This window comes from Vulpes vulpes, unplaced genomic scaffold, assembly GCF_048418805.1.
Source record: "Vulpes vulpes isolate BD-2025 unplaced genomic scaffold, VulVul3 Bu000000755, whole genome shotgun sequence".
NCBI lineage: Eukaryota > Metazoa > Chordata > Mammalia > Carnivora > Canidae > Vulpes > Vulpes vulpes.
The window spans coordinates 213,586-239,256 of NW_027325692.1; the positions used below are offsets into that span (position 1 = coordinate 213,586).

Here is a 25,671-nt window from a genome sequence, read left to right on the forward strand (position 1 = left end):
TGCATTGATCATATTCTTTGACCTTTATTTTAATGGCCATGTTGGATCTGCGTCTTCCCCTTTGAGCTACTTGCATATCATTTCAGAATTAGCCCATTTACTTTGATGAATCCCTGGGTTCCCAAATTGCAGTTTCCTCTCTAAACAGCCCGAATTGAAACTCATTTAATCAAGTGGAATGAGATATATTCAGTTTAAGATGAGGAAAATTAACTTAAACCTATCCTTCATTAATAAAATCTCTAGGCTGATGTCTTTTTCTCTTGAACTAGACTATGTTCCTTATTTTAGCCCAAAGCAAAGCAAAACACTCCATGTTAGTACATGAATCTGCAACTTCACACATAAAAAAAAGACACAAATACCAGTTTCTTTTGTCTATATGCAGTTATCCCAAATTTATCATTTTAAAAAAATATTTCTTCCAGTGATTTTCCCCATTTCTTTCAATGTTTTTTTTTTTTTTTTTTTTTTTTTTTTTTTTTTTATTTATGATAGTCACACAGAGAGAGAGAGAGGCAGAGACACAGGCGGAGGGAGAAGCAGGCTCCATGCACCGGGAGCCTGATGTGGGACTCGATCCCGGGTCTCCAGGATCGCGCCCTGGGCCAAAGGCAGGCGCCAAACCGCTGCGCCACCCAGGGATCCCTCTTTCAATGTTTTTTAATTGTCCTTTGAAAATATACTTTTCTCCAGAGTCTACAGCAGTTCAACCATGTACTTATCATTACTTGCTTATCTTGGATTTCCTTTGTGTTTGGGAGATTTTTTTCACGTATTTGTACTTGGTGATTACAAGTGGATTTGCTTTGTGTTTGGGAGATTTTTTTCACGTATTTGTACTTGGTGATTTGTACTTTTAATATTGTAATGTTAAAAATCAAATTATTATGGATTTTGAAGTAAAATCCATAGTTGCTGTAGTTGCTGTTCATTTGTACATTTGTTTAATGGTGGGTGCCGTATGTGTTTTATATGGTGGTGTTTTTGCTATAGTTAGCTTTTTTTATATATTAGCAGAAGATAGATCTTGAGCATATTTACATGGAAGTTTCTGGACACACAACTTACTTCTCCATAAGTGTATAAAAGAATAATTACAGCCTTACTAACATGTCACAGGAAATAGAGTCTTCATATAAAAATGTTACAAAGATTTCTGTTGGATAATTCTAAGTGCTTTTGTAGCAAATCCTTTATTATGTCTCTAGGTCATTTGAGAGTTTATTTAGCAGCACTTTCTACGAGAAAGCTTTACAAAGTGAAGACAGTGTCTTAAAACAGCCTGTTAACGAAAGCTACTCCACTAAAACAGTATCTAAATATACTTTCATGTCAACGCAGGAAGTGAACAGGTTGTTTTTGTTAGAAATGTGGACGTAGTGTAAACATTTCTCCATGATGAATTGTAATGGGTGAATTTTAGCAACATATTTACCCTGATAGTCACTGTGGCAGGTTGTATTGTAGAGAAGTGGCCACAGTGTTATTTCCAATTTCTTGTGACCTTCTTTCTTCTGATGCGAGTGTGACACTTCCCTGTTAATAGGTGGATTCTGTAATTCTGCCTTCCTTACTTGGGCTTGAGCCTGTGGAGGAAATGACATCATATGACTTTTGAGGCTTGGGTATGACAGACAGTGTTATCTTCTTATCTGGTTTTTTCCATACTCATTCTTAGAAACCAGCCACATAAAGTGAAGGTGGTTATGTGGAGAGACGCTCAGTCTCTGGGCAGATAGCACCATCTGAACTCCCATCTGACACCAGCATCAACTTGCCATTTGAGCCATTGATGGCCCCCAGACAAGTAGCCCCAAATGATGCCATATGGAGCAAAGACAGTTGGTTCCCACTGATGTTTGGAGATTGATGACCAAGATAAATGACTGTTGTAGTTTTTTTTTTTTAAGATTTATTTATTTATTCATGAGAGAGAAAAAGAGAAAGAAAGAGAGAGAGAGAGAGAGGGAGGCAGAGACATTCCTATCTTAGACCATTCCTATCTTAATCTTCTAAGTCATGTGATTCTATACATGCTGAAGTTACTCTAAAAATCAGCCTGTTGGGTAGCCCCGGTGGCTCAGCGGTTTGGCGCCATCTTCAGCCCAGGGTGGGATCCTGGAGTCCCGGGATCAAGTCCCATGTCGGGCTCCCTGCATGGAGCCTGCTTCTCCCTCTGCCTGTGTCTCTGCCTCTCTCTCTCTCTCTCTCTCTCTCCCTCTCTCTCCCTCTTTCTATGTCTCTATGTCTCTCATGAATGAATAAATAAAATCTTTTAAAAGAAACTAAAATTATTTAAAAAATAAAAATAAAAATCAGCTTGTTGAAATAGAATTCATGTGCTGTACAGTTCAACCATTTCAGTGGTTTTCAGTATATTCAGAGATGTGCAGCCATACCCACAACCTAATTTTGAAATATTTTGTCCCTTCAGAAAGAAATACTGTGCCCATAAAGAGTCATTCTGCATTTCCCCCAAACCTCACAGCCCTGGAAGGCAACTAATCTACTTTCTGTCTCTATAGATTTTTCCATTCTGGCCATTTCACATAAACAAAATCATAAATAAATGTAGTGTCTTTTGTGAATAACTTCTTTCGCTTACCATGTTTCAAGGTTCATCCTTGTTGCAGTATACATCATTATTTCATTCCTTTTTATTTCCAGGTGATATCCCATTGTATGGATGTGTCTCATTTCATTTATCTGTTCGTCTATTGGTGACCTTTGATGTTGTTTCTGCTTTTTGGTTATTGGGAATACTGTTGCTATGACTAGCTGTATCTATTTTTGTGTTTTTATTTCACTTGGGTAAATACCTAGGGATGGAAATGCTAGGTCATATAGTAACTCTAGGTTTACCATTCTAAGGAGCCGCCAAATTGTTTTTCAAAGAGCCTGCACCTGTTAGGGTTCCAATGTCTTCACATCCTTGTTCTTGTATGTCCTTTGTATTGCAGTTACCCTCATGGACTGTGGCAGCTTTTTTAAATGAACTGCTAAGCCAGAGCCTAATAACACATGCCAAACCATTCTATAGCAGATTGGGAATAAATTTTAGGGATGCCCGGGTGGCTCAGAGGTTTAGCGCCTGCCTTTGGCCCAGGGCGTGATCCTGGAGTCCCGGGATTGAGTCCCACATCAGGCTCCCTGCATGGAGCCTGCTTCTCCCTCTGCCTATGTCTCTGTCTCTCTCTTTCTCTCTGTGTGTCTCTCATGAATAAATAAATAGAATCTTTTAAAAAAAGAGAATAAATTTTAAATACTATATTTTAAAATATTTAGCAGCGTGTTTATGGAATAGACAAAATAAGCTCCTCAACATAAGTTGTTGTAAGCCCCAGCATTCTGGGACAGTATACCAATGCCTGTGAAGGGTCTAGAAGCTAAAAGTTATGTGTCAGGTGAAGGAGCTGTTGATGTTTGGTTTTTGGATTGTTGTGATAGGGTAGAATGGGAAGGAGGATGGGAAGAGCTGCCTTGAAATATTTGTTATGGAGAAGGAGAAAACCTCTATTAGTTAGGTATTACTCAACTGAGAAGAGAATTAGGATAAAGGATCAAAATTTGGGGGTGGCAAGTTTCAGTTTTGTATCAGACATGATTCTTCGTTTCAAAATTAAGCAACTTTAAACTGAAAAAGGAATAACTCAGTGCCTTAACTAACTCTTGAAATATTGGGAACGTCCTAAAGAGTCAGACTTAAGGTTTATATCGCTAAGGTTAATGACCAGTTTTATTGCAAATCTACCTTGAGGATAGATTCAAAATGTGGAAATTTTTAAACGTGCAAGAATTGCTCTTAATTGACGCTGACAAATGACAGATTTTGAAAAGTACCAAAAAGTACGAGTAAGTACTTTTTTCTGTCTCTTCAGGAAATTCAGTAACAATGATCAGTCGCAGACTTTTTGACCACTGGGTGGCAGCACAGAAATATACCAGCGCTGCCTGTAAATGGAGTGGTATCTGATGGCTGCAACCTTGGATGGGGTTGGGTGGGCCTTTTGCTGCCAGCTTCATTCATTGCCTTTCCATAGATGCCCAAAATATATTATTATTTTTCTGACTAGTACATGAAACTAAGATATGACAATCCTAGGATACTAGGGTATGAAAAAGTTGGAAAGGCTATGTACTGTTAACATTGCCTGACAACAATAAAACAAAAGTAAAAATCAGAGCTGCCCAAAAATTCAAAGAAAGAAAGAGGAATCTTTAGTTATTAGAATTAAGGAGAATGTAAATGAATATCTGTTAGGGACTCACATTGGATAAAAAGTTTGATTAAATGAACTCAGGTCTCCTCCAAATGTTAAAGATCTTTGAAGTTTGTCGTTCAACTTGTTAGCAAAAACAAAAATCTATTATTAATATTCCATCACTAAAGATAAATGTTACAAATTATTTTTAATATTGGAATGTTTAAATATATGCAGATGTTTATACCTGCTAAGAGTCTTTTTTTAGTTATCTGAGATTGTTAATAATTTCTGAATATTTGGTGTCTGTCAACAAACTATTATTATATAGCATTAGAAACTAATGCCTTCATGAGTCCAGTTAAAGACTTGAGCTAAGATATTTGATGAACCTTTGATAATTTGCCTTTGAAGAGGCAATAGGCATTACTGGGCTGAAAATATTTCTTCCAGGTGTAAGGACAAATTAAATTTTCAGTACTTTTGCAATGGAACAGGGTAAACTAGTAGTGACTCCTGAAGGTAAAGGGTGTCATTTTGTTTTAAGGATTTATTCATCAGTGGGTATGGGATTTGGGCCAATATTTAATATGGTGGGAAAAGTGATGTGTTTGGCATCGGTGCATTTGATTTAAATTCCTCCAGCATTTTCTTACTGAAAATCCTTGGTTAAGATATGCAACATCTTTTCAAAACTAAGTTTGATCATCTAGGAAAATGAAGAGAGTTACAGCTCAGAGTCATGATGGAATGTATGCAAATTATAACACAAATTATACAGACATGTTAGTTAATAAATTTATTGTGATCCCATGGAGATCTGTGCTCCTTAATTAGTTTATAGAAACCTGATTAATTAGTTTATATCAACCAGTTCTTTGACACTTAACCATATATGCAATCTCAAACTTTGAATGAATTCATGAAACCCAAAGGTAAATCTGAGGGTTTCTATGGTTATCTATGAACTTTTTAGAGAAGAAGAGGATACTTGGCTGAGGAACAACAGGAACAAATAAACTTTTAGAGTTTTACTTATGGTCAGATTATTACATGTGATGTTATATAAATACGATGAAGAGAGTGTGAGAGGTGTTTTGAAGCTCCTGATTATACTTATGTTAGATTTCAACTTTTAGAAGAATATATAATCATTTTTTCTGTCATTTTTTTTTTCATTAAACTCTTTATAAAGCAATTCAGAAGAAACAAATGAGTCTAGAACCCTTGATAATCAGGTAGCTTGTATTGCTGTGCTTTAAAATCTGAAACCACAGGTATGTAGGCGTGCCCCAGCACAGGCCAATATCTGATATTAAGGAGTCTGGGTAAAATCAAAGAAAGCAAGTGTCTTTCTCATCTTGGTCTTCTCCTGGGTCAATTGTTGTAATTGAGAGAAGAGAGAGGCCTTTCCTACAGAAGCAGGAGCTCAGAGCCAATGATGACTGGAAGAACAGTAGGCCCCAGGGTTTGCATAAAGCTTGGACTGGTTGGGATTCTCACAAAATTAGATAGGAGACTCCAGGTGATCCTAATTAAAATTCAAAGACATTAGCCACTATTTGAGTTATATTATGGAAAGTGCTTCTGTGTCTCTTTGACGTATCCTTCTTTTGTATACTATAGGAAGGACCTTCCATGATGCTCGAATACGGAAGCTACTCTTTGTGCAGTGGTTACGATTTTAAAAATGACATTATTCAGTCAATGAAAAACATGACTTAACAATAGTAATAAATTTCATTCTTAACCACCAAAGTTGAATTGATTGTGTAAAATGCATTTCAGGAGTTCTGATGTTTATAGCTATTGGACTATTTTATGTAAGTGAAATAAACCCACCCATTTCGTTCAAATTTTTGGAATATTCAAGAAAATGTTAATAGTTTAATGAAACTTACTTTATGCATTTTCCAAAAATCTCTATTTGATAACAAAATTCCTACTATCATGGCTCCAGTACTTTCTAATTTCATAACTGTTGGTGATTTAACTTTAGGTTGAATGAATGAATGGATAGTTAAGTGCATAAGGATGGCTGGGAATTGCGTGTGGAGAGAAAATACAGTCCAGCGAGAGGAAGACCGTGAAGCCTCCATCCCCGCACCGTGTTCCCTCAGGACCCTGGGCTGTCAACACTCCCGAAGGCAACCGTTAGCTCGACTCTGTCATTATCTCGGCTTGCTCTTGAACCTCACATAAGTGAGCTTTCCTGCGCCCTTCTGTTCCGCTCTTCAACGGCCTCTGGGTATTCTATGATGTATACACCAGTTTCATTAAATATTCCCTAACTGAACACTTATTTCCAATATACATATCATATACAAATATTCCAATATTATATATATATATATATTAAGAATGTCGCAAGGGGTGTGCTCGTGTGCGAGAAACTTCCATCGGAGGGAGACACGGTGGGCCGAGGGCTCCCCCGCTTCGGGCCCAGCGGAACCTCCGATCGCGCGGTCCCGCCGCACGTGGTCTCTGAGACCTCCCATCACGGTACCCTCGGGACCCGGACCGCAAGAGCTGTCGGCCCCAGTTTCCCTCCCGGAAGTGGCGCGGGGGTGACTCTCGCCGTTTCCGCCGCCGAGGGGGCGGGGCTGGGGCTGGGGCTGCCCTGCCTTTGCGGTCGCGGTCGCGGTCGCGGTCGCGGGCTGATGACGCAGGGCGCCGCGTGCTCCCCCCACGTGTGCTGCGGCTCTCCCGGCGTCTGCGGGGCTGCCGCTTCGGCTCTCCCCGGGGGCGTAGTTGCTGGCGCTTGCCGCGCGCGAGCTCCGCGGCTCGGGGGGTGCTCCGAGCGCTACGTAGGGAGCGCTGGGGGCCGCCGGGGGCAGCAGGGCCTGCGGACATGGAGCACCTTTTCCTGGAGGTGGCGGCTGCCCCGCTGCGCTTACTCGCTGCCAAGAACGAGAAGAGCCGTAGCGAACTGGGCAGGTTCTTGGCCAAACAGGTAAAAGCAGGGGGAGGGGGAGGGGGAGCGGGAGGGAAATCGCCGGGCCGGGACCCTGTCGCCCCCGTGGCGCGCGCCCCGCGGCCCTGAGCGAGACGCACTACGCTCGCGGTACGGAGGTTCGGCGTTGTGCCCTCCAGGCCCCCTCCCCAGGGCTGGCCAGGGGCGGGGACGTCCGCGCGCGTCTGAGGACATTGGAAGAAGCCTTTTGTGCTCACCCGAGAGACCCTTCCGCTCCCTGCAGCCGCCGAGCGCTCTGTGGCAGACACGGCCTCCCGAAGGAGACGTGGGTGGTTTTCCCTGCGATTGGGGTTGGATCTCAGCCCGTTCGACACGTGTGTCCCTTAAGTGTGCCGAGTCTGAGCCACCCCCGTCAGTCGGGGTGGCTTCTTGTTGTTCCCCCTCTGCGTCCCATCCCGTAGTTCGGGCCCGCAGACACGTATTGACTGCGTTCCTGCTTCACGGGAGGCAGCCGTGCGCTTCTGTGAGGACACGGAGACATCCGTGACGGTCTCTGCCCGCAGCGGACTAACTACAGCGTCTGTTTTTGGAGACAGTCGGTCAACACAGAAAACAGCCGAAGGACGAAGCAAGACAGCGAGTACGAACTGTGACGACATTGACCATATGCGTTAGGAGGTGAATTAGAGTCTTCTAGGAAGTGGGTGTTTGGCCTTTTAAGAGCCTTCTCTGGACTCCCTGCTGTCTGAGTGGAGGACCTTTATCATGCATTTTTTTTTCACGTTGCATTTTAATTTCCTTTTTTTAAGGTTCCCCACCCCCAATATCTCGGAGCTTCTTGAGAGTAGAAAATGTGGGTTTTTTTTTTTTTTTTCCTTCTAACTCCAGTATCTAACTTAAGTCATTCATGCGTTGTACACATACACATGGCATTGCTTAGGGAGTAACGGGAGTATTTTGGGTCTGGAGCAGCAGAGAATTGACACGAGAGGCGTTTCTGTTTGGTGACAACAAATGGAAAGTGTAAAGTTAAGGGACGGAGGAGTCAAGATAGCCTGGAATTTCTGGCTCCTGAGACCCAGTGAAGGGAATCCCTAATCAAATGGTGAGCTGTAGAAAGAGAACCGAGTTTTGATGGGTTGGACTAAGGAAGAGAGAATCCGTTCGCGTGAGCTGAGCTTTTCGTTACAGGCTCCTGAATTATGTTATGTTACTATGTAATGTATTGTCGCTAGAGGTGTTTTCCTGTAAGTGGGCTTTAGAATTCAAAGCACAGGCTCTGATTCCGGGGATCATGAACCAGCAACAGGAGATTGATGATGTTTCCTCACTGCTGTTGTAAAATGTAAAATTGGTGTTTATGTATTGGGAGGAGGGTGGGGAAAGGGTTTGTAGTCTTTAGGAGATAAAGTTTTGGAGAATCTGATACACGTAAGTGTGAGAACCACTCATGTGGATTCTGAGATTGTATTTGTAATTTTTTTTATTTATTTATGATAGTCACAGAGAGAGAGAGACAGAGGCAGAGACACAGGCAGAGGGAGAAGCAGGCTCCATGCACCGGGAGCCCGACGTGGGATTCGATCCGGGGTCTCCAGGATCGCGCCCTGGGCCAAAGGCAGGCGCTAAATCGCTGCACCACCCAGGGATCCCATCTGAGATTGTATTTGAAATAGTATTGGATCCGAAAGCTACTAGAAAGTTCAGTTGAGGGGGCAGCCCTGGTGGCTCAGCGGTTTAGCACCGCCTGCAGCCCAGGGCGTGATCCTGGAGACCCGGGATCGAGTCCTGCGTCGGGCTCCCTGCCTGGAGCCTCTTCTCCCTCTGCCTGTCTCTGCCTCTCTCTCGTCTGTGTCTCTCATGAATAAATAAATAAAATCTTAAAAAAAAAAAAAAAGTTCATTTGAATTAAGGAGATTTGAACACCTTTGCTTTTCCCTTTTCTTTGCTTCACATTGTTAAATTCTGTCCTGAGATGTCTTCTCAGGTTTGTTCCTTGAGCCATTTTCAGTAATAATTTTAAGATTTTTCACTCAGAAGAGTTGATTGTGTTGCCAGTCTGTATTTCTCCTATTTTTGGAAACAAAACCATTTCTATTGGAAAGCGATAACCTTTGAAAGAGGATTCTCATTGCTATTGGGATCTGAAATAAGAATTTTTTAAAAAAAGATTTCATTTATTTATTCATAAGAGACAGAGAGAGAAGCAGATTCAGCAACTGCTAGGTGGAAGAGATGCATAGGACAGGGTATGTGAGAAGGAGTGCAGAGCTTCCATGCCCTCTCCAGAGGTGGCACTTTCTCCACATATCCATGTCTTCACCAACTTGGAAGCCATCCCGACCAAGTCCTTTTGGGTTTTTGAGGTGGCTTTGTTACTTAGGTATGACTGATGAAATCTTTAGCCATTGGTGTTGGAACTATATCCAGCCCTGGCCTGAGGTGGAGATGGGTGTATGACTGAAAGTCCAACACTAATGATTTGGTTGGTTCTCTAGACAACCAGCCCTTGGGTACTTTCCAGAATTCACTTGTGGGGCACCTGGCTGGCATAAGTTGGTAGAGCATGCAACTCTTGATCTTGGGATGGTGGGCCACGTTGGGCCTAGAACTTAACTTTGAAAACCTCATAAAATTCACCTCCTTAATACAACAAAAGACACTTTTATCATTCTCCTCACAGGACGTTCCAAGGGCTTTTAAGAAAAATGTACTATTAAAAATCATGGGGTGTCTGTCTGGGTGGCTCAGTCTGTTAAGTGTCCCACTCTTGGCTTTGGCTCAGGTTTATTTTCATCCTTTTTCTTTTCTTTAAGATTTTTTTTTAAATTTTATTTTAAAAAATATTGTATTTATTCATGAGAGACACACACACAGAGATATAGAGAGAGACAGGCAGAGGGAGAAGCAGGTTCCACGCAGGAAGCCCGATGTGGGATTCAATCTCCAGATTCCAGGATCACGTCCTGAGCTGAAGGCAGATTCTCAGCTGCTAAGCCACCCAGGTGTCCCTTTTTTTTTTAAGATTTTATTTATCCATGAGAGACACACAAAGAGGTAGAGACAGAGGGAGAAGCAGGCTCCACACGGGGAGCCCTATGTGGGAGATCAAGTCCCCGGACCTGTGATCACGCCCTGAGCCAAAGGCAGACGCTCAACAGCTGAGCCACCTAGGCGTCCCCATTTTCATCCTTTTAAAAAATTAAAAAAAATTTTTTTCTTTAAGTAATCTCTATACCCAATGTGAGGCTCAAACTCATGACCCTGAGAACAAAAGTTGCATGCTCTTTCAACTGTGCAAGCCAGAAGCCCTGACACTTTCATTATTTCAAAAAGAAGCACCCATACCTTTTAGCTATCACCGCCCTACCCCCATCACTGTGCTTTCTCACATCCCCCCAGGCAACCACTAACTTACTGTTTTTATCTATCTACCTATTCTGATTGTTTAATATACTTATAATTAATAAGTCATCTGACTCTAAGTATTTTGTATAAAAGCTCCCTATTGTCTCTAGAATAAATATCCAGCTTTCTAAAATGGTATGTGAGGGTTTTTTTTTTTTTAATTTTAAATTTAAAAGTTTCTTAAAAGAAAGTTTATTGAGTCCTTATATCCTGTGTGGGGCTCAAACTCATGATCAGGAGTCTCATACTCTTCTAGCTGAGCCAGCCGGGTGCCCCCAAAACAAAAGCTTTTAAAAGAATTTTTTTTTTTTTTTCTGTCAGCTTTATTTCCATTTTTTGTTTCAGATATTTTTAAATCCAGCCTAGTGATTCTCAACTGGGGTAATTTTGCCCCCAAGGGCAAATCTGGAGACATTTTTGGTTGTCACAACTGCTGGTGGGGTTGCTTCTAGCATGTAGTATTTAGAGGCCAGGAGTGTTGCCAAATATGTTATAATGCATGTGTTAGCCTCACAGTGTGAATTTAAGGAATAAATTTTAAATATTTGTACACCTAATAACAGAAGATCAAAATACATGAGTCAAAAAGTGACAGAGGAGGAAAAATAGACAAATTCACAATTATAATCGGGGACTTAATATCCTGTCCTGAGTAATTGAAGAAATACAGAAAATCACTAAGCATGTGGAAGACCCACTGTCAGTAAACCTTATCTAATTGACATTTATAGAATGCTGTGCCCAGTAACTGTGGAATACATGTTCTGCTCATCTGGAACATTCACCAAGATAGAGCATACTCTGAGCCATTAAATAAGTCTTAATAAATTTAGGAGAATTAAAGTCATACGTGAGATATTCAGTGATCCCAATGGATTTTTTTTTTTTTTAAGATTTTATGTACTTATTCATGAGAGACACAGAGAGAGGCAGAGACACAGGCAGGGAGAAGCAGGCCCCATGCAGGAAGCCTGACGGGACCCGATCCCAGGTCTCCAGGATCATGCCCTGGGCTGAAGGCGACGCTAAACTGCTGAGCCACCCGGGCTGCCCCCCAATGGAATTAAATTAGGGAAAAAAAACCCTGAATGTTAGGAATTAAAAACAAAAAACAAAATTAAAGATGGTTGAAGGAAAATCACTGGTAGAATCAGAAAGTATTTTTTTGAAGATTTTATTTACTTGAGAGAGAGTACATGTGCATGTGCATGCATGCATGAGCTGTGGGAAGGGGCAGAAGAAGAGGGAGAAGCAGACTTCCTCTGCCAAGCAGGAAGCCAGAAGTACATGAGACTGGATCTCAGGACTCTTGAGATCATGATTTGAGCCGAAGGCAGATGCTTACTTAACCTGCTGAGCCACCCAGGTGCCCCTGTGAAAGCATTTTGAATTGAATGATAATTTAAACAAATTGTGGAATGCAGCTAGAGGAGTAATTGGAAGGAAATTCGTAACATTTTCAAAGCATTGAATATATGTGAACAGCCAAATTTAAAAATGGATAAAAGAGGGCAGCCCGGGTGGCTCAGCGGTTTAGCACCACCATCAGCCCAAGGCCTGATCCTGGAGACCTGGGATTGAGTCCCACGTCAGGCTCCCTACATGGAGCCTGCTTCTCCCTCTCCTGTGTCTCTGCCTCTCTCTCTCTCTCTCTCATGAATAAATAAATAAAATCTTTAAGAAAATGGATAAAAGATTGAACAAACATCACAACAGTTGATAAACGTATGGCTACTAAACACTTGAAAAAATTCTCAACATCTTTGGCATCAAGGAAATGCAGATAAAAGCACCAGCTACCACTCTCACTCCACTAGAATGACTAAAATTATAACTGACAATACCATATGTTGGTGAAGTTACCTGGCGGCTAGAGGTCTCAGGCATTGCTGGTGGGTGTACACTGGTACAAATACTTGTTTTAAAGTTTTTTTTTTTTTTTTTTTAAAGATTTTATTTATTAAAAAAATAGATTTTATTTATTCATGAGAGACACAGGCACCAAACCACTGAGCCACCCAGGGATCCCCAACTTGTTTTATTTTATTTTTTTATTTTTATTTTTTTTAAAAGATTTTATTTATTTACTCATAGACACACACACACACACACAGAGGCAGAGACACAGGCAGAGGGAGAAGCAGGCTCCATGCAGGGAACCTGACGTGGGACTTGATCCCGGGTCTCCAGGATCACACCCCAGGCTGCAGGCGGTGCTAAACTGCTGCACCACAGGGGCTGCCTCCCAACTTGTTTTAAAGTTAAATGTTGAGGGGTGCCTGGCTGGCTTAGTTGATAGATCATGTGACTTTTTTTTTTTTTTTTAAGATTTTATTTACTTGAGAGAGAGAGAGAGACAGTAAGAGGAGAGCACAGACAGGAGGGAGGGGGAGAGAGAGAAGCAGACTCCCCACTGACCAGGCAACTCCACAGGGAGCTTGATTCCAGGACTCTGAGACCTCTCATGAGTAAATAAATAAAATCTTAAAAAAAAAAAAAAGTGTCTTGAGTTCAGCTCAGATCATGATCTCAGGGTCCTGGGATCGAGCCCCATCCGGCTCTGTGCTCAACAAGAAATTTTTCTTTTTTTTAAAGATTTTATTTATTCATGAGAGACACAGAGAGAGGCAGAGGCAGAGGGAGAAGCAGGCTCCATGCAGGGAGCCGGAATCAGGACTCGATCCCGGGTCTCCAGGATCAGGCCCTGGGCCGAAGGCAGCGCTAAACTGCTGAGCCACCCGCGCTGCCCTCAACAAGAAATCTGCTTTCCGGGCAGCCCCGGTGGCGCAGCGGTTTAGCGCCGCCTGCAGCCCAGGGCATGATCCTGGAGACTCCGGATCGAGTCCCGCGTCGGGTTCTCTGCATGGAGCCTGCTTCTCCTGCCTGTGTCTCTGTCTCTCATTCTCTCTCTGTGTCTCTATGAATGAATAAATCTTAAAAAAAAAAATCTGCTTTCCCTCTACTCTCTGCTCCTCGCCCCCCCACCCCGCCTCTTCTCCAGCTTTGTGTTTGTGCACACGCTCTCTCTCAAATAAATAAAATCTTTAAAAATTTTTTTAAGTTAAATTAAAATTTACATTCAAATTAAGCATATAGGTATATGACCTAGCAATCTCACTCTTAGGTAATGTAAGATATATTACAACTGGTACAAAAAAAGAAAGCATTGAATATATGTACCTAAATGTTCATAGTAGCTTTTTTTTTTTTTTTTAAGGGGTTTGGTTAGAGGAGGGAGAGGAGCAGAGGGAAGGAGAAACTTAGGCAGACTCCACACCCAGAAGGGAGCCAATGCCTGGCTTGATCTTAAAATTGTGAGACCATGACCTGAGCCAAAATCAAGTCAGACACTTAACCCACTAAGTCACTGAAGTAGGTGCTCCCATAGTAGCTTTTTGGATGATAGTTGGAAACAGTGAAGCAGTGAAGCTATCTATCAACATGCAAATAGATAAAAAAGTTGTGGTTTATTCAGACAGTGAAAAAGTAGTAACAAAATGGAATAAACTATTGAAGCATTTATTTACACGAATGATTGTCAAAAGCATTATACTGAACAACAGAACTTGGACAGAAAAGAGCACATACTGCATGATTAAATTCATTCATTTATTTTAGATTATTTATTTATTCATGAGAGGCACAGAGAGAGGCAGAGACATAGAGGGAGGAGAAGCAGGCTCCCTGTGGGGAGCCCGATGTGGAACTTCATCCAGAACTCTGGGATCACATCCTGAGCCAAGGCAAAGACGCTCAACCGCTGAGCCACCCAGGCATGCCCTGATTAAATTTACATAAAGTTCTAGACTAGGCATATCTAATCTGTGGTCGTAAAATCATATTATTGGTGAGAAGATTGACTGCCAAGAAACATAAGGGAACTTTGGGTTTGATACTTTTATTGGGTGGTGATTGCATGGGTCTGTATATATGTCAAAACTTATCAAACTATAAATGGGTGCATTTTATTATATGTAGAGTATATGTCAAAAAAGATTGATGGATTGAAGTTGGTTTTTGAAAAGCTAAATGTTTGAGGGCACCTAGCTGGCTCAGTTGGTAGAGCACTACTGACTCTTTCTATTGTTTTTTTAAATTATTTTTATCTTTAAATATTTTATTTATTTGAGAGGACGAGCATAAAGGGAGAGGGAGAAGCAGACTCCCTGCTGACCAGGGAGTGTTACACGGGGCTCCATCCCAGGACCCTGAGATCATGACTGGAGCCGAAGAGACACTTAACTGACTAAGCCACCCAGGTGCCCCAGAGGATGGGACTCTAGATCTTGGGGTCAGGAGTTTAAGCCCTATGTTGGGCTTAGAGTTTACTTTTTAAAAAAGGCTATCTATTTCTTCTAACACAGTTTTCCAGGTTACTTTTTTTTTTTTTTTTTTTTAAGATTTTGTTTATTTTAGAGAGAGCACGCTCATGAATGAGCAGGAAGGAGGGGCATAGGGAGAAGAAAAACAGAGAATCTCAGCTAGACTCTGCTGAGTGTGGAGCCTGATGCAGAGCTCGATCCTGAGACCCTGAAATCATGACCTGAGCCAAAATCAGCAGTCACCCAGTCACTGAGCCACCCAGGCACTTCCATATTACCTTTTGAAGATAAAGCTCATGAAATGATACTCTCTCTGGAGGTTTTTTCCCCAACCTGCAAGTATCCATTTGTAGAACATGTCCTGGAGAGTTACAGTTTCTTTCATTCATTTTGTAGAGGAAGTTTCTTTTTCTTCACTTTGTAACTAGTTAGTGAATACTATTTATTTATTTATTTATTTATTTATTTATTTATTTATTTATTTATATTTTTGAGGTGGGAGGAGGGGCAGAGGAAGACAGAATCTTTTTTTTTTTTTTAAGATTTTATTTATTCATGAGAGACACAGAGAGAGAGGCAGAGACACAGGCAGAGGGAGAAGCAGACTACTTGCAGGGATCCCGATGTGGGACTGGATCCCTTGACTGAGGATCACACCCTGAGCCGAAGGCAGACACTCAACTGCTGAGCCACCCAGGCGTCCCATGACAGAGCATCTTAAGCAGGCTGTGCGCCCATTATGGAGCCAGAGGCAAGGCTCGATCACAACCCTGAAATCATAACCTGAGCCGAAATCAAGAGTTAGATGCTTAACTGACTGAGTCACCCAGGCATCCCTGCTGTATACTTTTTAAGTGATATTTTTTGTGGACTTGTTTATAGGGACATTCAGCAATCAAAAATGTCATATCATGCTCCTGTGAATCATGACCAAATCTGTTAAATGTCCTTGCAGGACTAATATTGATGGAAATTGTTTCAATGTAACATCTTCCTCCAATCAGTGCTTTGTTCAGAATTAGTTTTATAAGTCAATGCTGTATATTTTGTTTTTTTTTTTTTTTTTTTTTTTTTTAAATTTTTTTTTATTTATTATTTATGTATTATAGTCACAGAGAGAGAGAGAGAGGCAGAGACACAGGCAGAGGGAGAAGCAGGCTCCATGCACCGGGAACCCGACGTGGGATTCGATCCCGAGTCTCCAGGATCGCGCCCTGGGCCAAAGGCAGGCGCCAAACCGCTGCGCCACCCAGGGATCCCAATGCTGTATATTTTGGAAGTTCTTTTAAGAGCTTAAGTGTAAGGTGACCTTTTTCTGAGAGATAATTTTGGAAAACTGTTAAATTTTTACATCTGATGTAAAAATGAAACTCCTTAGTATGAAACTCCTTGGGATAAATTCATAGCATTGGATTTGCTGGGTCAGAGGTTATGACCCTTAAACAGTTTAAACCCACAATCTCATTGTTGGCCACAAGGGTTGTATAGGCCTCCATGCACACTAGCAACATGAGACTTTTCACACACTTTTTCAGTTTTCTTTGTTAGTCTTATGGACATTCTGAATCCAGGCACTAGAATTTTGTGGTCTATTTCATCTTTCATATCAAAGTATGGCTGTCTCCTTTGGATCTGTTTTATTTCTTCGAGGCTGAAGCCTTCATAAGGCTGTCCTCATTCATTTTGAGGAATTGATTTCTAATCAATTCTCTATCCTTACCTCAAGAGAGTTGACAGTTTTGACAGTTGACAGTTGACAGTTTTACATAATAACTGCAAGGTTGGTGCCCAAACCCATGCAATTTCTGTTTTCCTTCAAGAGCAAAGGAGCTGGGGGAAACATTGGAATTTCTGGGAAGTTCTGAGACCATGAAACAGATTATTTTTCAGGGAAGCTGTGTAGCATTTTACATGGAATTCAGGTATCAGTCCTTTTGCTAAAACCCCAGTGGACTGAAACTTCTTTGTAACAGCCTTTTACATTAAATTCACTGTAATCGTCTATTACAAAAACCTTCACTGTGTTTTATAAGGTAAACTCATTTATGAAATCTGGAAATTGGATGTTTTAATTCCAAGCTAGGACTTTTTGCTCTTCTGTAGCAGTGCAAATGAGTAGCATTCACATAGACTTTGTTTTGCCTTTCTCTCAGGTGTGGACACCTCAAGATCGCCAGTGTATCCTGAATACCTTAGCACAATTACTTCTGGATAAAGACTGTACTGTGCTGGTTGGTCGCCAGCTACGCCCTCTTCTTTTGGATTTGCTGGAAAGGAATGCTGAGGCCATTAAAGCTGGAGGCCAAGTCAACCATGATTTACACGAAAGGCTCTGTGTGTCAATGAGCAAACTCATCTGTAACCATCCTGACATCCTTCCGTGAGTAACCGTTTTTTCTTCACATTTCTCCTTGAGATAGTAGAACTTGGGATGTAAAGAAGGAGTGAGTTGAGGAGAAGGGAAATATAAGAAAGAAGAAATATAGATGGTACTATTTTATAAAAATGATCACAGTGGAATCCCTTTATCTAGCTTAGTTTAGTGACCATTTACTAGGTTCTTTTAAATCTTGGCCATCAAGACAGGTCTGGCAAAATGGCCAAGATAGGTTCCCTATCTTCAAGGATTGTATCATTTGGTGAGACATCCATATAAGGTGATTTAAATGAGTTTTATTTTATTATTTTTTAAAATAATTTTATTTATTTATGTGATAGAGAGTAGGTAGAGTGCAGGCAGAGGGCGAGGGAGAAGCAGGTTCCCCACGAGCAGGAAGCCCAGTGCAGGGTCATGACCTGAGCTGAAGGCGGACAGGCTTAACTAACTGAGCCACCCGAGTGCCCTGATTTAAATGAGTTTTAGTTGAAGCTCTTACAGCATTCACTTCAGATGTATGCTATTTTTTGCTTGCTAGAGCAGCTGCAGGAGTCAGAAGAGTTCTGGTGTCCGTTCTAACTTTATAACAATCTATCCGAAGCAGTATGGTAAGAAGTGGTATTAGAACTGGATTCTAATGTGATTTTCTTTTGACCAGCTCTGTTTCCATGCTGGGCTGGTTCAGCCCTCCCTAGACAGCCTGGTGGTCCTCCACTTCTGGGAGGTCACCATATTGATGCCAAATTTATCATGGACACCAGATCAGCATAGTGCACTACAGACCAGAACTACAGTCCTGCCTCATCCTCCCAAATAGCTGGGGTCTATTGCTTCATACCACACTATCTACCTTTGCCTTTTAAATTAATAGTAAAGTATCTTTTGTGTGGAATTGTCAAAGGGGCAGTAAAGTGAGTGTTAAGAGTTTTTTTAATTGAGAAAAGAGAACTTTTTTTTTTTTTTTTTTTTTAAGATTTTATTTATTTATTCATGAGAGACACAGAGAGAAAGGCAGAGACACAGGCAAAGGGAGGAGAAGCAGGCTCCATGCCGGGAGCCCGACGCGGGACTCGATCCCGGGACTCCAGGATCGTGCCCTGGGCCAAAGGCAGGCGCCAAACCGCTGAGCCACCCAGGGATCCCCAATGGTGGTGTTTTAGTAATTTTTATACAGGATTATATGGCATTTAAGTATGTAGCTATATGTTATCTTTTTATTCTTTTTATTTTTTGATTTGCATTTAGTGGTGGACTGTTTCCTGTTTTTTTTTTTTTTTTTTAAGTTTCTTTGTTTATTCTTTTTCTTTCTACATTCACTGTGGGGTTTGAACTCACAACCCCGAAATCAAGAGTCATATGCTCTTCTGACTGAGCCAGTCAGGCGTTCTTTAATCTTTATATTAAAACATCTTCAGGCACTATTACTCTTATTTTAAGTCTTTAGAGAGGTTAACTAAATTGTCCTAAGTGTCAGGGCCAGAACTGGATCACAGGTCTTATTTCTAGATGGTAGGAGGACTGATGAGTTGCCCAAGTGGCTTGTCCAAGATTAGATGTTTAACTGGGTGATATTCCATGTTGCATTTTTGAACATGCATTTTGGAACCTTATGACTCTTTATCATACTACAGGAAAGAGACCTTCTCTTCTCCTTAGTCTTTGAATATTCTTTAGGGAAAAAACTAATGTTGTTATTCTCTGGCTAAAAATGCTTTACTTTATTGGTTCATCTGTCATTGTTTAGACCAGAATTTTAGAGCACTCCTTGAAAATGATGGGTCTCAAGAGTAAAGGGTGCTACTGTAGTCAAATAAGTTTGGAAGAGAGTATTGACCAAACTCCCTTTTGTGTGCTTAGATTGGATCACTGTTCTCTTCTCCCCGTTGCTGCACAGATGGAGGATCATTGCCAGTACACTCTGCTCATTTCCCCCATCTTCCTCAAAGACCTCCTGGGTCAGGTTGACCATTTGGTTACTGCTTTTCTGTTTGCATACTTTTTTTTTTTTTTTTTTTTTAAGATTTTATTTATTTATTTATGAGACACACAGAGAGAGGGAGAGGCAGAGACACAGGGAGAGGGAGAAGCAGGCTCCATGCAGGGAGCCCGATGTGGGACTCGATCCCAGGTCTCCAGAGTCACGCCCTGGGCTGAAGGCGGCGCTAAACCACTGAGCCACCCGGGCTGCCATGCTTGCATACTTGTTACTGTCCACCTAGTCCCACATGTGCTGCCAACATTAGCTGCCTCTGAGCTAGTGGAATACCAGCCTCTTTCCCCTGAAGAATTAGTCTGACAGTATACTTGTGAAGAAAAAAACGTCTTATTTTTACAAAAGTAGTATATTTAAGTAATAATGTATTAAGTAATAATAAGAATTGCCAAAAGCAGAAGTCTTCACCCTGAAATCCTACTTTTTAGGGATAACTTATTAATAATAGTTTTGGTGTGTTTTCTCCCAAATTTCTTTTCTTTTTCTTACTCTGCCAGGTCTCTTCTGAGCCCCATTTGAATCTTCTAAGTCTCCTTTATCCAGTCGCCTTCAGAATATCACGTGTTAATTTACCAAGTCCCTATTCCTGTTTGTTGGCTTGCTTGTGGAAGTCCCAAGCTTTCCCAACCATCTCCTGAATTCTCATTATTTCCCAATTACAGTTGTATATTTGGGGATTTCTTGAGCTAGGAGTCTGGGGTATACTTCCTTGGTGCTTCAATACAAGTTGCTCTGGAAAACAGATTCAAATGGCTGTTGCCCCTGCTCTGTCGCATCCCCAGTAGGTTCCTGAGGATTCTGTTACTGACTACTAGTTCACCAAGTTATTATAAAAGGATGCAACTCAGGAACAGGCTGATGGAAGAGATTGATTGCTTCATAATACTAGATTTGGCAGTGATTTTATCTTTTTTTTGTGACACCAAAAGCACAAGCAACAAAAGCAAAAGTAGACAAATGGAACATCAAACTAAAAAGCTGCTACACAGCAAAGGAAACAAGGATGTAGAGACAGCCTACAGATTGGGAGAAAATATTTGCAAATTGCCTCTGATAGGGGATTAACATTAAGATTATGTAAAGAAATTCAATGTGAAGCTTTTTTTTTTTTTTTCCCTAAGATTTTATTTATTTGAGAGAGAGACTGTGTGAGCTCAAGAGTGCAGGGAAGGGCAGAAGGGGAGGGAGAGGAAGAAGGAAAATCTCAAGCAGACTCTGCTGAGCACTGAGCATGGAGCCTCATGCAGGGCTCAATCTCATGACTCTGAGATCATGAGTTGAGCTCGAACCAAGTATTGGACACATAGTTGGCTGAGCCACCCAGGCACCTCGTCTGAAGTTTTTGTCCCTCTCACAATCTTAGCCGCCGTCCATGTTTCGTGCAAGTCTGTTCATCTCTTCAGATGCAACCAAGGCATCTCTTTTGGACTCCCCCAGATTTAGTTGAATCTTTTTCCTTTGTGCCTCTTGTTGTTTCTGTAAATTACTATCTTCCTTGCTAGATTCAAGCTCTTCAAGGAAAGTATCTCCTTGGTTTTGTACCCCTTGTAGTTAACACAGTGTCTGGCTTCTAGTGTGAGGTCAGTAAGTGTTTGTTGAAAATGAGTGTATTTTCAGTAGAAAACACTTGGGGTAAGTACTTTTGATTTTTGTATTTTCTTAGGCATATCATGCCATGGTCCTAGTTAAACAGGATACTGTCTAGGACTAGGTAGCTTCAGTATTCGTATCTGTTTTCAGACCCTTGGAAATTGCTGTTATATTCTGCTGTCCTGTCTCAAAGTAGAAATTTATGCTTTGATATCCTCACTAACAAATGAAAATAATCTCTCTCTTTCTGAAGGTTTGCCCTGAGGTATTTCAAGGATACTTCTCCAGTCTTTCAGAGACTCTTCCTAGAGAGTTCAGATGCTAATCCAGTCCGCTATGGACGCAGGCGGATGAAGCTCCGGGACCTAATGGAAGCAGCTTACAAGTTTCTGCAACAAGACCAGTCTGTGTTTCGGGAGCTCTGGGACTGGAGTGTGTGTGTCCCTCTCCTCAGAAGCCATGACACCTTGGTCCGCTGGTCTGTAGCTGTTGGACTTTTCTCACGTTTCAAGTGTGGGGATGGTAGAGGGAGTGTAGAGTTCTGTGCGTCAGGAGGGAAAGGAAGCTATGTAAAATGTGTTATTTTTATTCTGGTGCCTTTGGGGTTCTTACTGCCTTTCCTTAATCATGTATCTCTTACATGGAAAATGAGATGATACTAGTGGAGTGCACCTTTTTCAGGTTCTGTCAAATGAATTCATCATGCCTGATTTGTATTTTGTACTCTTTTTTTTTTTTTTTAATTTTTATTTATTTATGATAGTCACAGAGCGAGAGAGAGAGAGAGAAAGAGGCAGAGACACAGGCAGAGAGAGAAGCAGGCTCCATGCACCGGAAGCCCGACGTGGGATTCGATCCCAGGTCTCCAGGATCGCGCCCTGGGCCAAAGGCAGGCGCTAAACCGCTGCGCCACCCAGGGATCCCTGTATTTTGTACTCTTAATTATAATATATCAATTCTATAAGATTTCTTTTTCTTTTTTTTTTTTTTTAAGGTTTTTATTTATTTATTTGAGAGAGGACAAGAGAGAGCCAGGGAGCACCTGGGGGGGAGGGGCAGAGGGAGAAGCAGGCTCCCTGCTGAAGCCCAGCAGGGGCTGATTCCAGGACCTCCAGGATCATGACCTGAGCAGAAGGCAGAACTGACTGAGCTTTTTTTCTTTTTCTTTATATAATTATTATTATCATTTTTTAAAGATTTTATTTATTTATTTATTCATGAGAGACACAGAGACGGAAAAGCAGAGACACAGGCAGAGGGAGAAGCAGGCTCCATGCAGGGAGCCTGATGTGGGACTTGATCCCAGGACTCTGGGATCATGCCCGAGCAGAAGGCAGATGCTCAACTGCTGAGCCACCCAGGCGTCCCTCTCTCTTTTTTTTTTTTAAGTTTATTCATTCCTTCATTTATTTATTTATTTATTTATTTATTTATTTATTTATTTATTTATTTATTTTAATTAATTTTTTATTTATTTATGATAGTCACAGAGAGAGAGGCAGAGACACAGGCAGAGGGAGAAGCAGGCTCCATGCACCGGGAGCACGATGTGGGATTCGATCCCGAGTCTCCAGGATCGTGCCCTGGGCCAAAGGCAGGCGCCGAACCGCTGCGCCACCCAGGGATCCCTCCTTCATTTATTTATTTTAGTAATCTCTATGCCCAGTGTGGGGCTTGAACTTACCATCTAGAGATTAAGAGTTGCATGCTTTACCAACTGAACCAGCCAGGCGCCCCTAGAATTTCTTTTTTTAGTATTTAGTTGGCTAGCAAATTTTCTTTATTCTTGAGAATTAGCTGCTTGTTCTGAGTTTATATACTTTAATTTTCTCCAGGTACACAGCCAATTGTCTTGCTTTGGTCACTTGTATGAATGAAGAGCACAAGTTATCATTCCTTAAGAAGATTTTTAATAGTGAGGAACTGATTCATTTCAGGTTGAGGTAAGAAGGAGGATTCTTAGAGATGTTCATGTGGCTTTGCCGTGTATTAAAGTAACTGATGAGTTCCTCATTTTCCTCAGGTTACTAGAAGAGGCCCAGCTGCAGGACTTGGAGAAGGCCCTGGTTTTGGCTAATCCAGAAACCTCCCTTTGGCGTAATGAGAAGGAGCTGCAGTACTTACAGGGACATCTTTTTTCAGCTGACCTCTCTTCCAGAGTGACTGCTGTCTGTGGTGTGGTGCTGCCTGGGCAGCCACCAGTCCCTGGAGAGCAGGTATGTTGGCATCAGTAGGGTGTCTTTTTCCCCCCTCTTAAACACTCAGTGTGCTTTTTTCTTTGGCTGGGCCCTGTGTTAAAAGTGTGAGTCAAATTAAGTTTGCCAAATTGCTGTTCCATTTACAGAAGTACTCAGAAGAGATTAAGAAAAAGTTACCCAGGGCTCTCTTTGATATTTCCTTTGTCTCTATTTGATGTTAAATTAGAAACTCTAATGATGCCTATATGATGCTTTTAACTTCAGCAAAGCTCTTCCATTTATTCTCTGTGTGATGTTGGGTAGTTCATGCTGTGGTAACATATTTATATGAAACAAAGGCAGAATGATTAGTCTGGAGACCTTTGGGTTGCTCTTTGGGAGAGACAGGGCTAGGCTCAAGTATAACTCCCAGCAGCCTCTTTATGTCATGACATTATTTTTACTCATTGTGTGGGAGGCTAGTAAGTATAGTGAACATCCCCTGCCATATGAAATGAGTTTCTTTTCAAGAATGTGTCTCCAGACCCATGCTTTTGAAAGATTTATAGATTATAATCTAGCTCTATAATCTGAAACTGTTGGGAGCCAGTCTGTTTTCCCTAGTAGTCTTTAGTCAGTTGTCACTTTGTGTGATGGTCAGATTCACCGTTTTCTTTTTGGAAAAAGCCCTTGTCATTCCTTGAATCATTGGTTTGTCCATTGGGCAGTACAATTTAAAGAAAAGAAGCATAATGGGGGCACCTTGCTGGCTCAGTCAGAAGAGCTTCTGGCTCTTTATTTTGGGGTTGTGAGTTTGAGCCCCATGTTGGGTGTAGAGATTACTTCAAATAAATAACCTTAAAAATATTAAAAAAGCTTAATATACATTTAAAAATGCACATCTGAAATGTACAGCTCAATGATTATTCATAAACTGAATATATCTATGTAAGCAGCATGAGGATAGCAGCATTTCTAGCGGCCCGTGTGTTTTCCTCTAGTCACTAAGATCCTCCCAACCCCAACCATTCTCCTAACATGGATTAGGTTTGGAGCATTAGAATTTTAACATAGGGAAGGATTCTAGTTGGGATGGGCCTGATGTTGAGTAGCAGTGACAAGGCACTGGGGCAGAAGCACAAAATGGTGCTATGTCCCAGCCTGCCTGCTTAATAACAGAGTAATAGCCCTACAGAGAGTTCAAGAACTCCAGTCCTGGGGCACCTGGGTGGGCTCAGTCAGTTAAGTGGTTAAACATTTGACTTTGGCTCAGGTCAGGATCTCAGGGTCCTAGGATCCAGCCCTGTGTCCAGCTCTGTGCTCAGTGGGACATCTGCTTGTCCCTCTGACCCTTCCCCTGCTCATGCTCTCTTTTCTTTCAAATAAATAGAATTTAAAAAGCAAACAAACAAACAAAAAAAATAAAAAAATAAAAAGCAAACAAACTTCCAGCCTTGAATCTCATTTTATTCTCACGTATCTATAGGGAACTAGTCATGTTTGAGAAGTTTTTATTCCTTAAAAAAATTCTTAAAAATTCCACCTTCCCAAGGGATCTTTTTCCTTATGTTATATTAGGTACATTATTATTTGAAAATTTTTTCAACGCAGTAAAACAAAACATTTACCATTTTAAACTTTTTTTTTTTATGTAAATAAACTCTACCCCCAATGTGAGACTCCAACTTTAAACCCTGAGATCAAGAGTCACATGCTCTATTGACTGAGCCAGCCAGGCATCCCAAACGTCTTAAACAGTTTTAAGTGTACACATCAGTGATGTTAAATATACTCATCTTGTTTTGTAAACAAACTCCAGAACTTTTTCATTTTGCAGAATTAAAACTCTATACACATTAAACATACTGAGAGAATTATTACTATTATTTTTATTTTTTGTTAATGGAAAACGTCAAATATATTTCAAAGTAGAAACAGTGGTATAATGAATCCCCATGTACCCATCACTTAGCCTCAGTAATTATAAATTATCAGTTACATTTTATTTATAGTTCTGCACACTTTCCCCAAACGGTGTTATTTGAAGCAACTTCCAGATAGCACATCATTTCATGCCTAAATATTTCAGTATATACATATAAAAGAAAAGAACTTTTATTTATTTATTTATTTATTTATTTTTTAATTTTTATTTATTTATGATAGTCACAGAGAGATAGAGAGAGAGGCAGAGACACAGGCAGAGGGAGAAGCAGGCTCCACGCACCGGGAGCCCGACGTGGGATTCGATCCCGGGTCTCCGGGATCGCGCCCTGGGCCAAAGGCAGGCGCCAACCCGCTGCGCCACCCAGGGATCCCAGAAAAGAACTTTTAAAAAAGCCATTATTCTTTATTATACCTGAAAAAATACAATAATTTTATAATACAAAGTATCCTTTTCCCTGATTGATAAATATGTTGTGTGCATTCTTGATTTTAGATATGAAGTCTTAGGGGATCCCTAAGCGGTTTAGCGCCTGCCTTGGGTCCAGGGTGTGATCCTGGAGTCCCGGGATCGAGTTCCGGGATCGAGTTCCGCGTCAGGCTTCCTGCATGGAGCCTGCTTCTCCCTCGGCCTGTGTCTCTGCCTCTCTCTCTCTCTCTCTCTCTCTCTCAATCTGTGTCTCTCATGAATAAATAAATAAAATCTTAATTAAAAAAAAAGAAAAAAAAGATACGAAGTCC

General features: G+C 41.3%; 1 protein-coding gene across 1 annotated transcript in view; it reads left to right on the forward strand.

The window, feature by feature from the left end:
• Nucleotides 1-6,566: 6,566 nt before the first annotated feature.
• LOC112912701 (midasin-like) overlaps nt 6,567-25,671 on the forward strand; it is a 58,042-nt gene continuing 38,937 nt past the window's right edge. Inside the window, exons 1-6 of the mRNA XM_072745164.1 lie at nt 6,567-6,707; nt 6,763-7,158; nt 17,003-17,229; nt 21,063-21,287; nt 22,645-22,752; nt 22,833-23,025. Of these exons, the coding sequence (XP_072601265.1) occupies nt 6,567-6,707; nt 6,763-7,158; nt 17,003-17,229; nt 21,063-21,287; nt 22,645-22,752; nt 22,833-23,025 (1,290 nt within the window). The remainder of the gene's footprint in view (nt 6,708-6,762; nt 7,159-17,002; nt 17,230-21,062; nt 21,288-22,644; nt 22,753-22,832; nt 23,026-25,671) is intronic.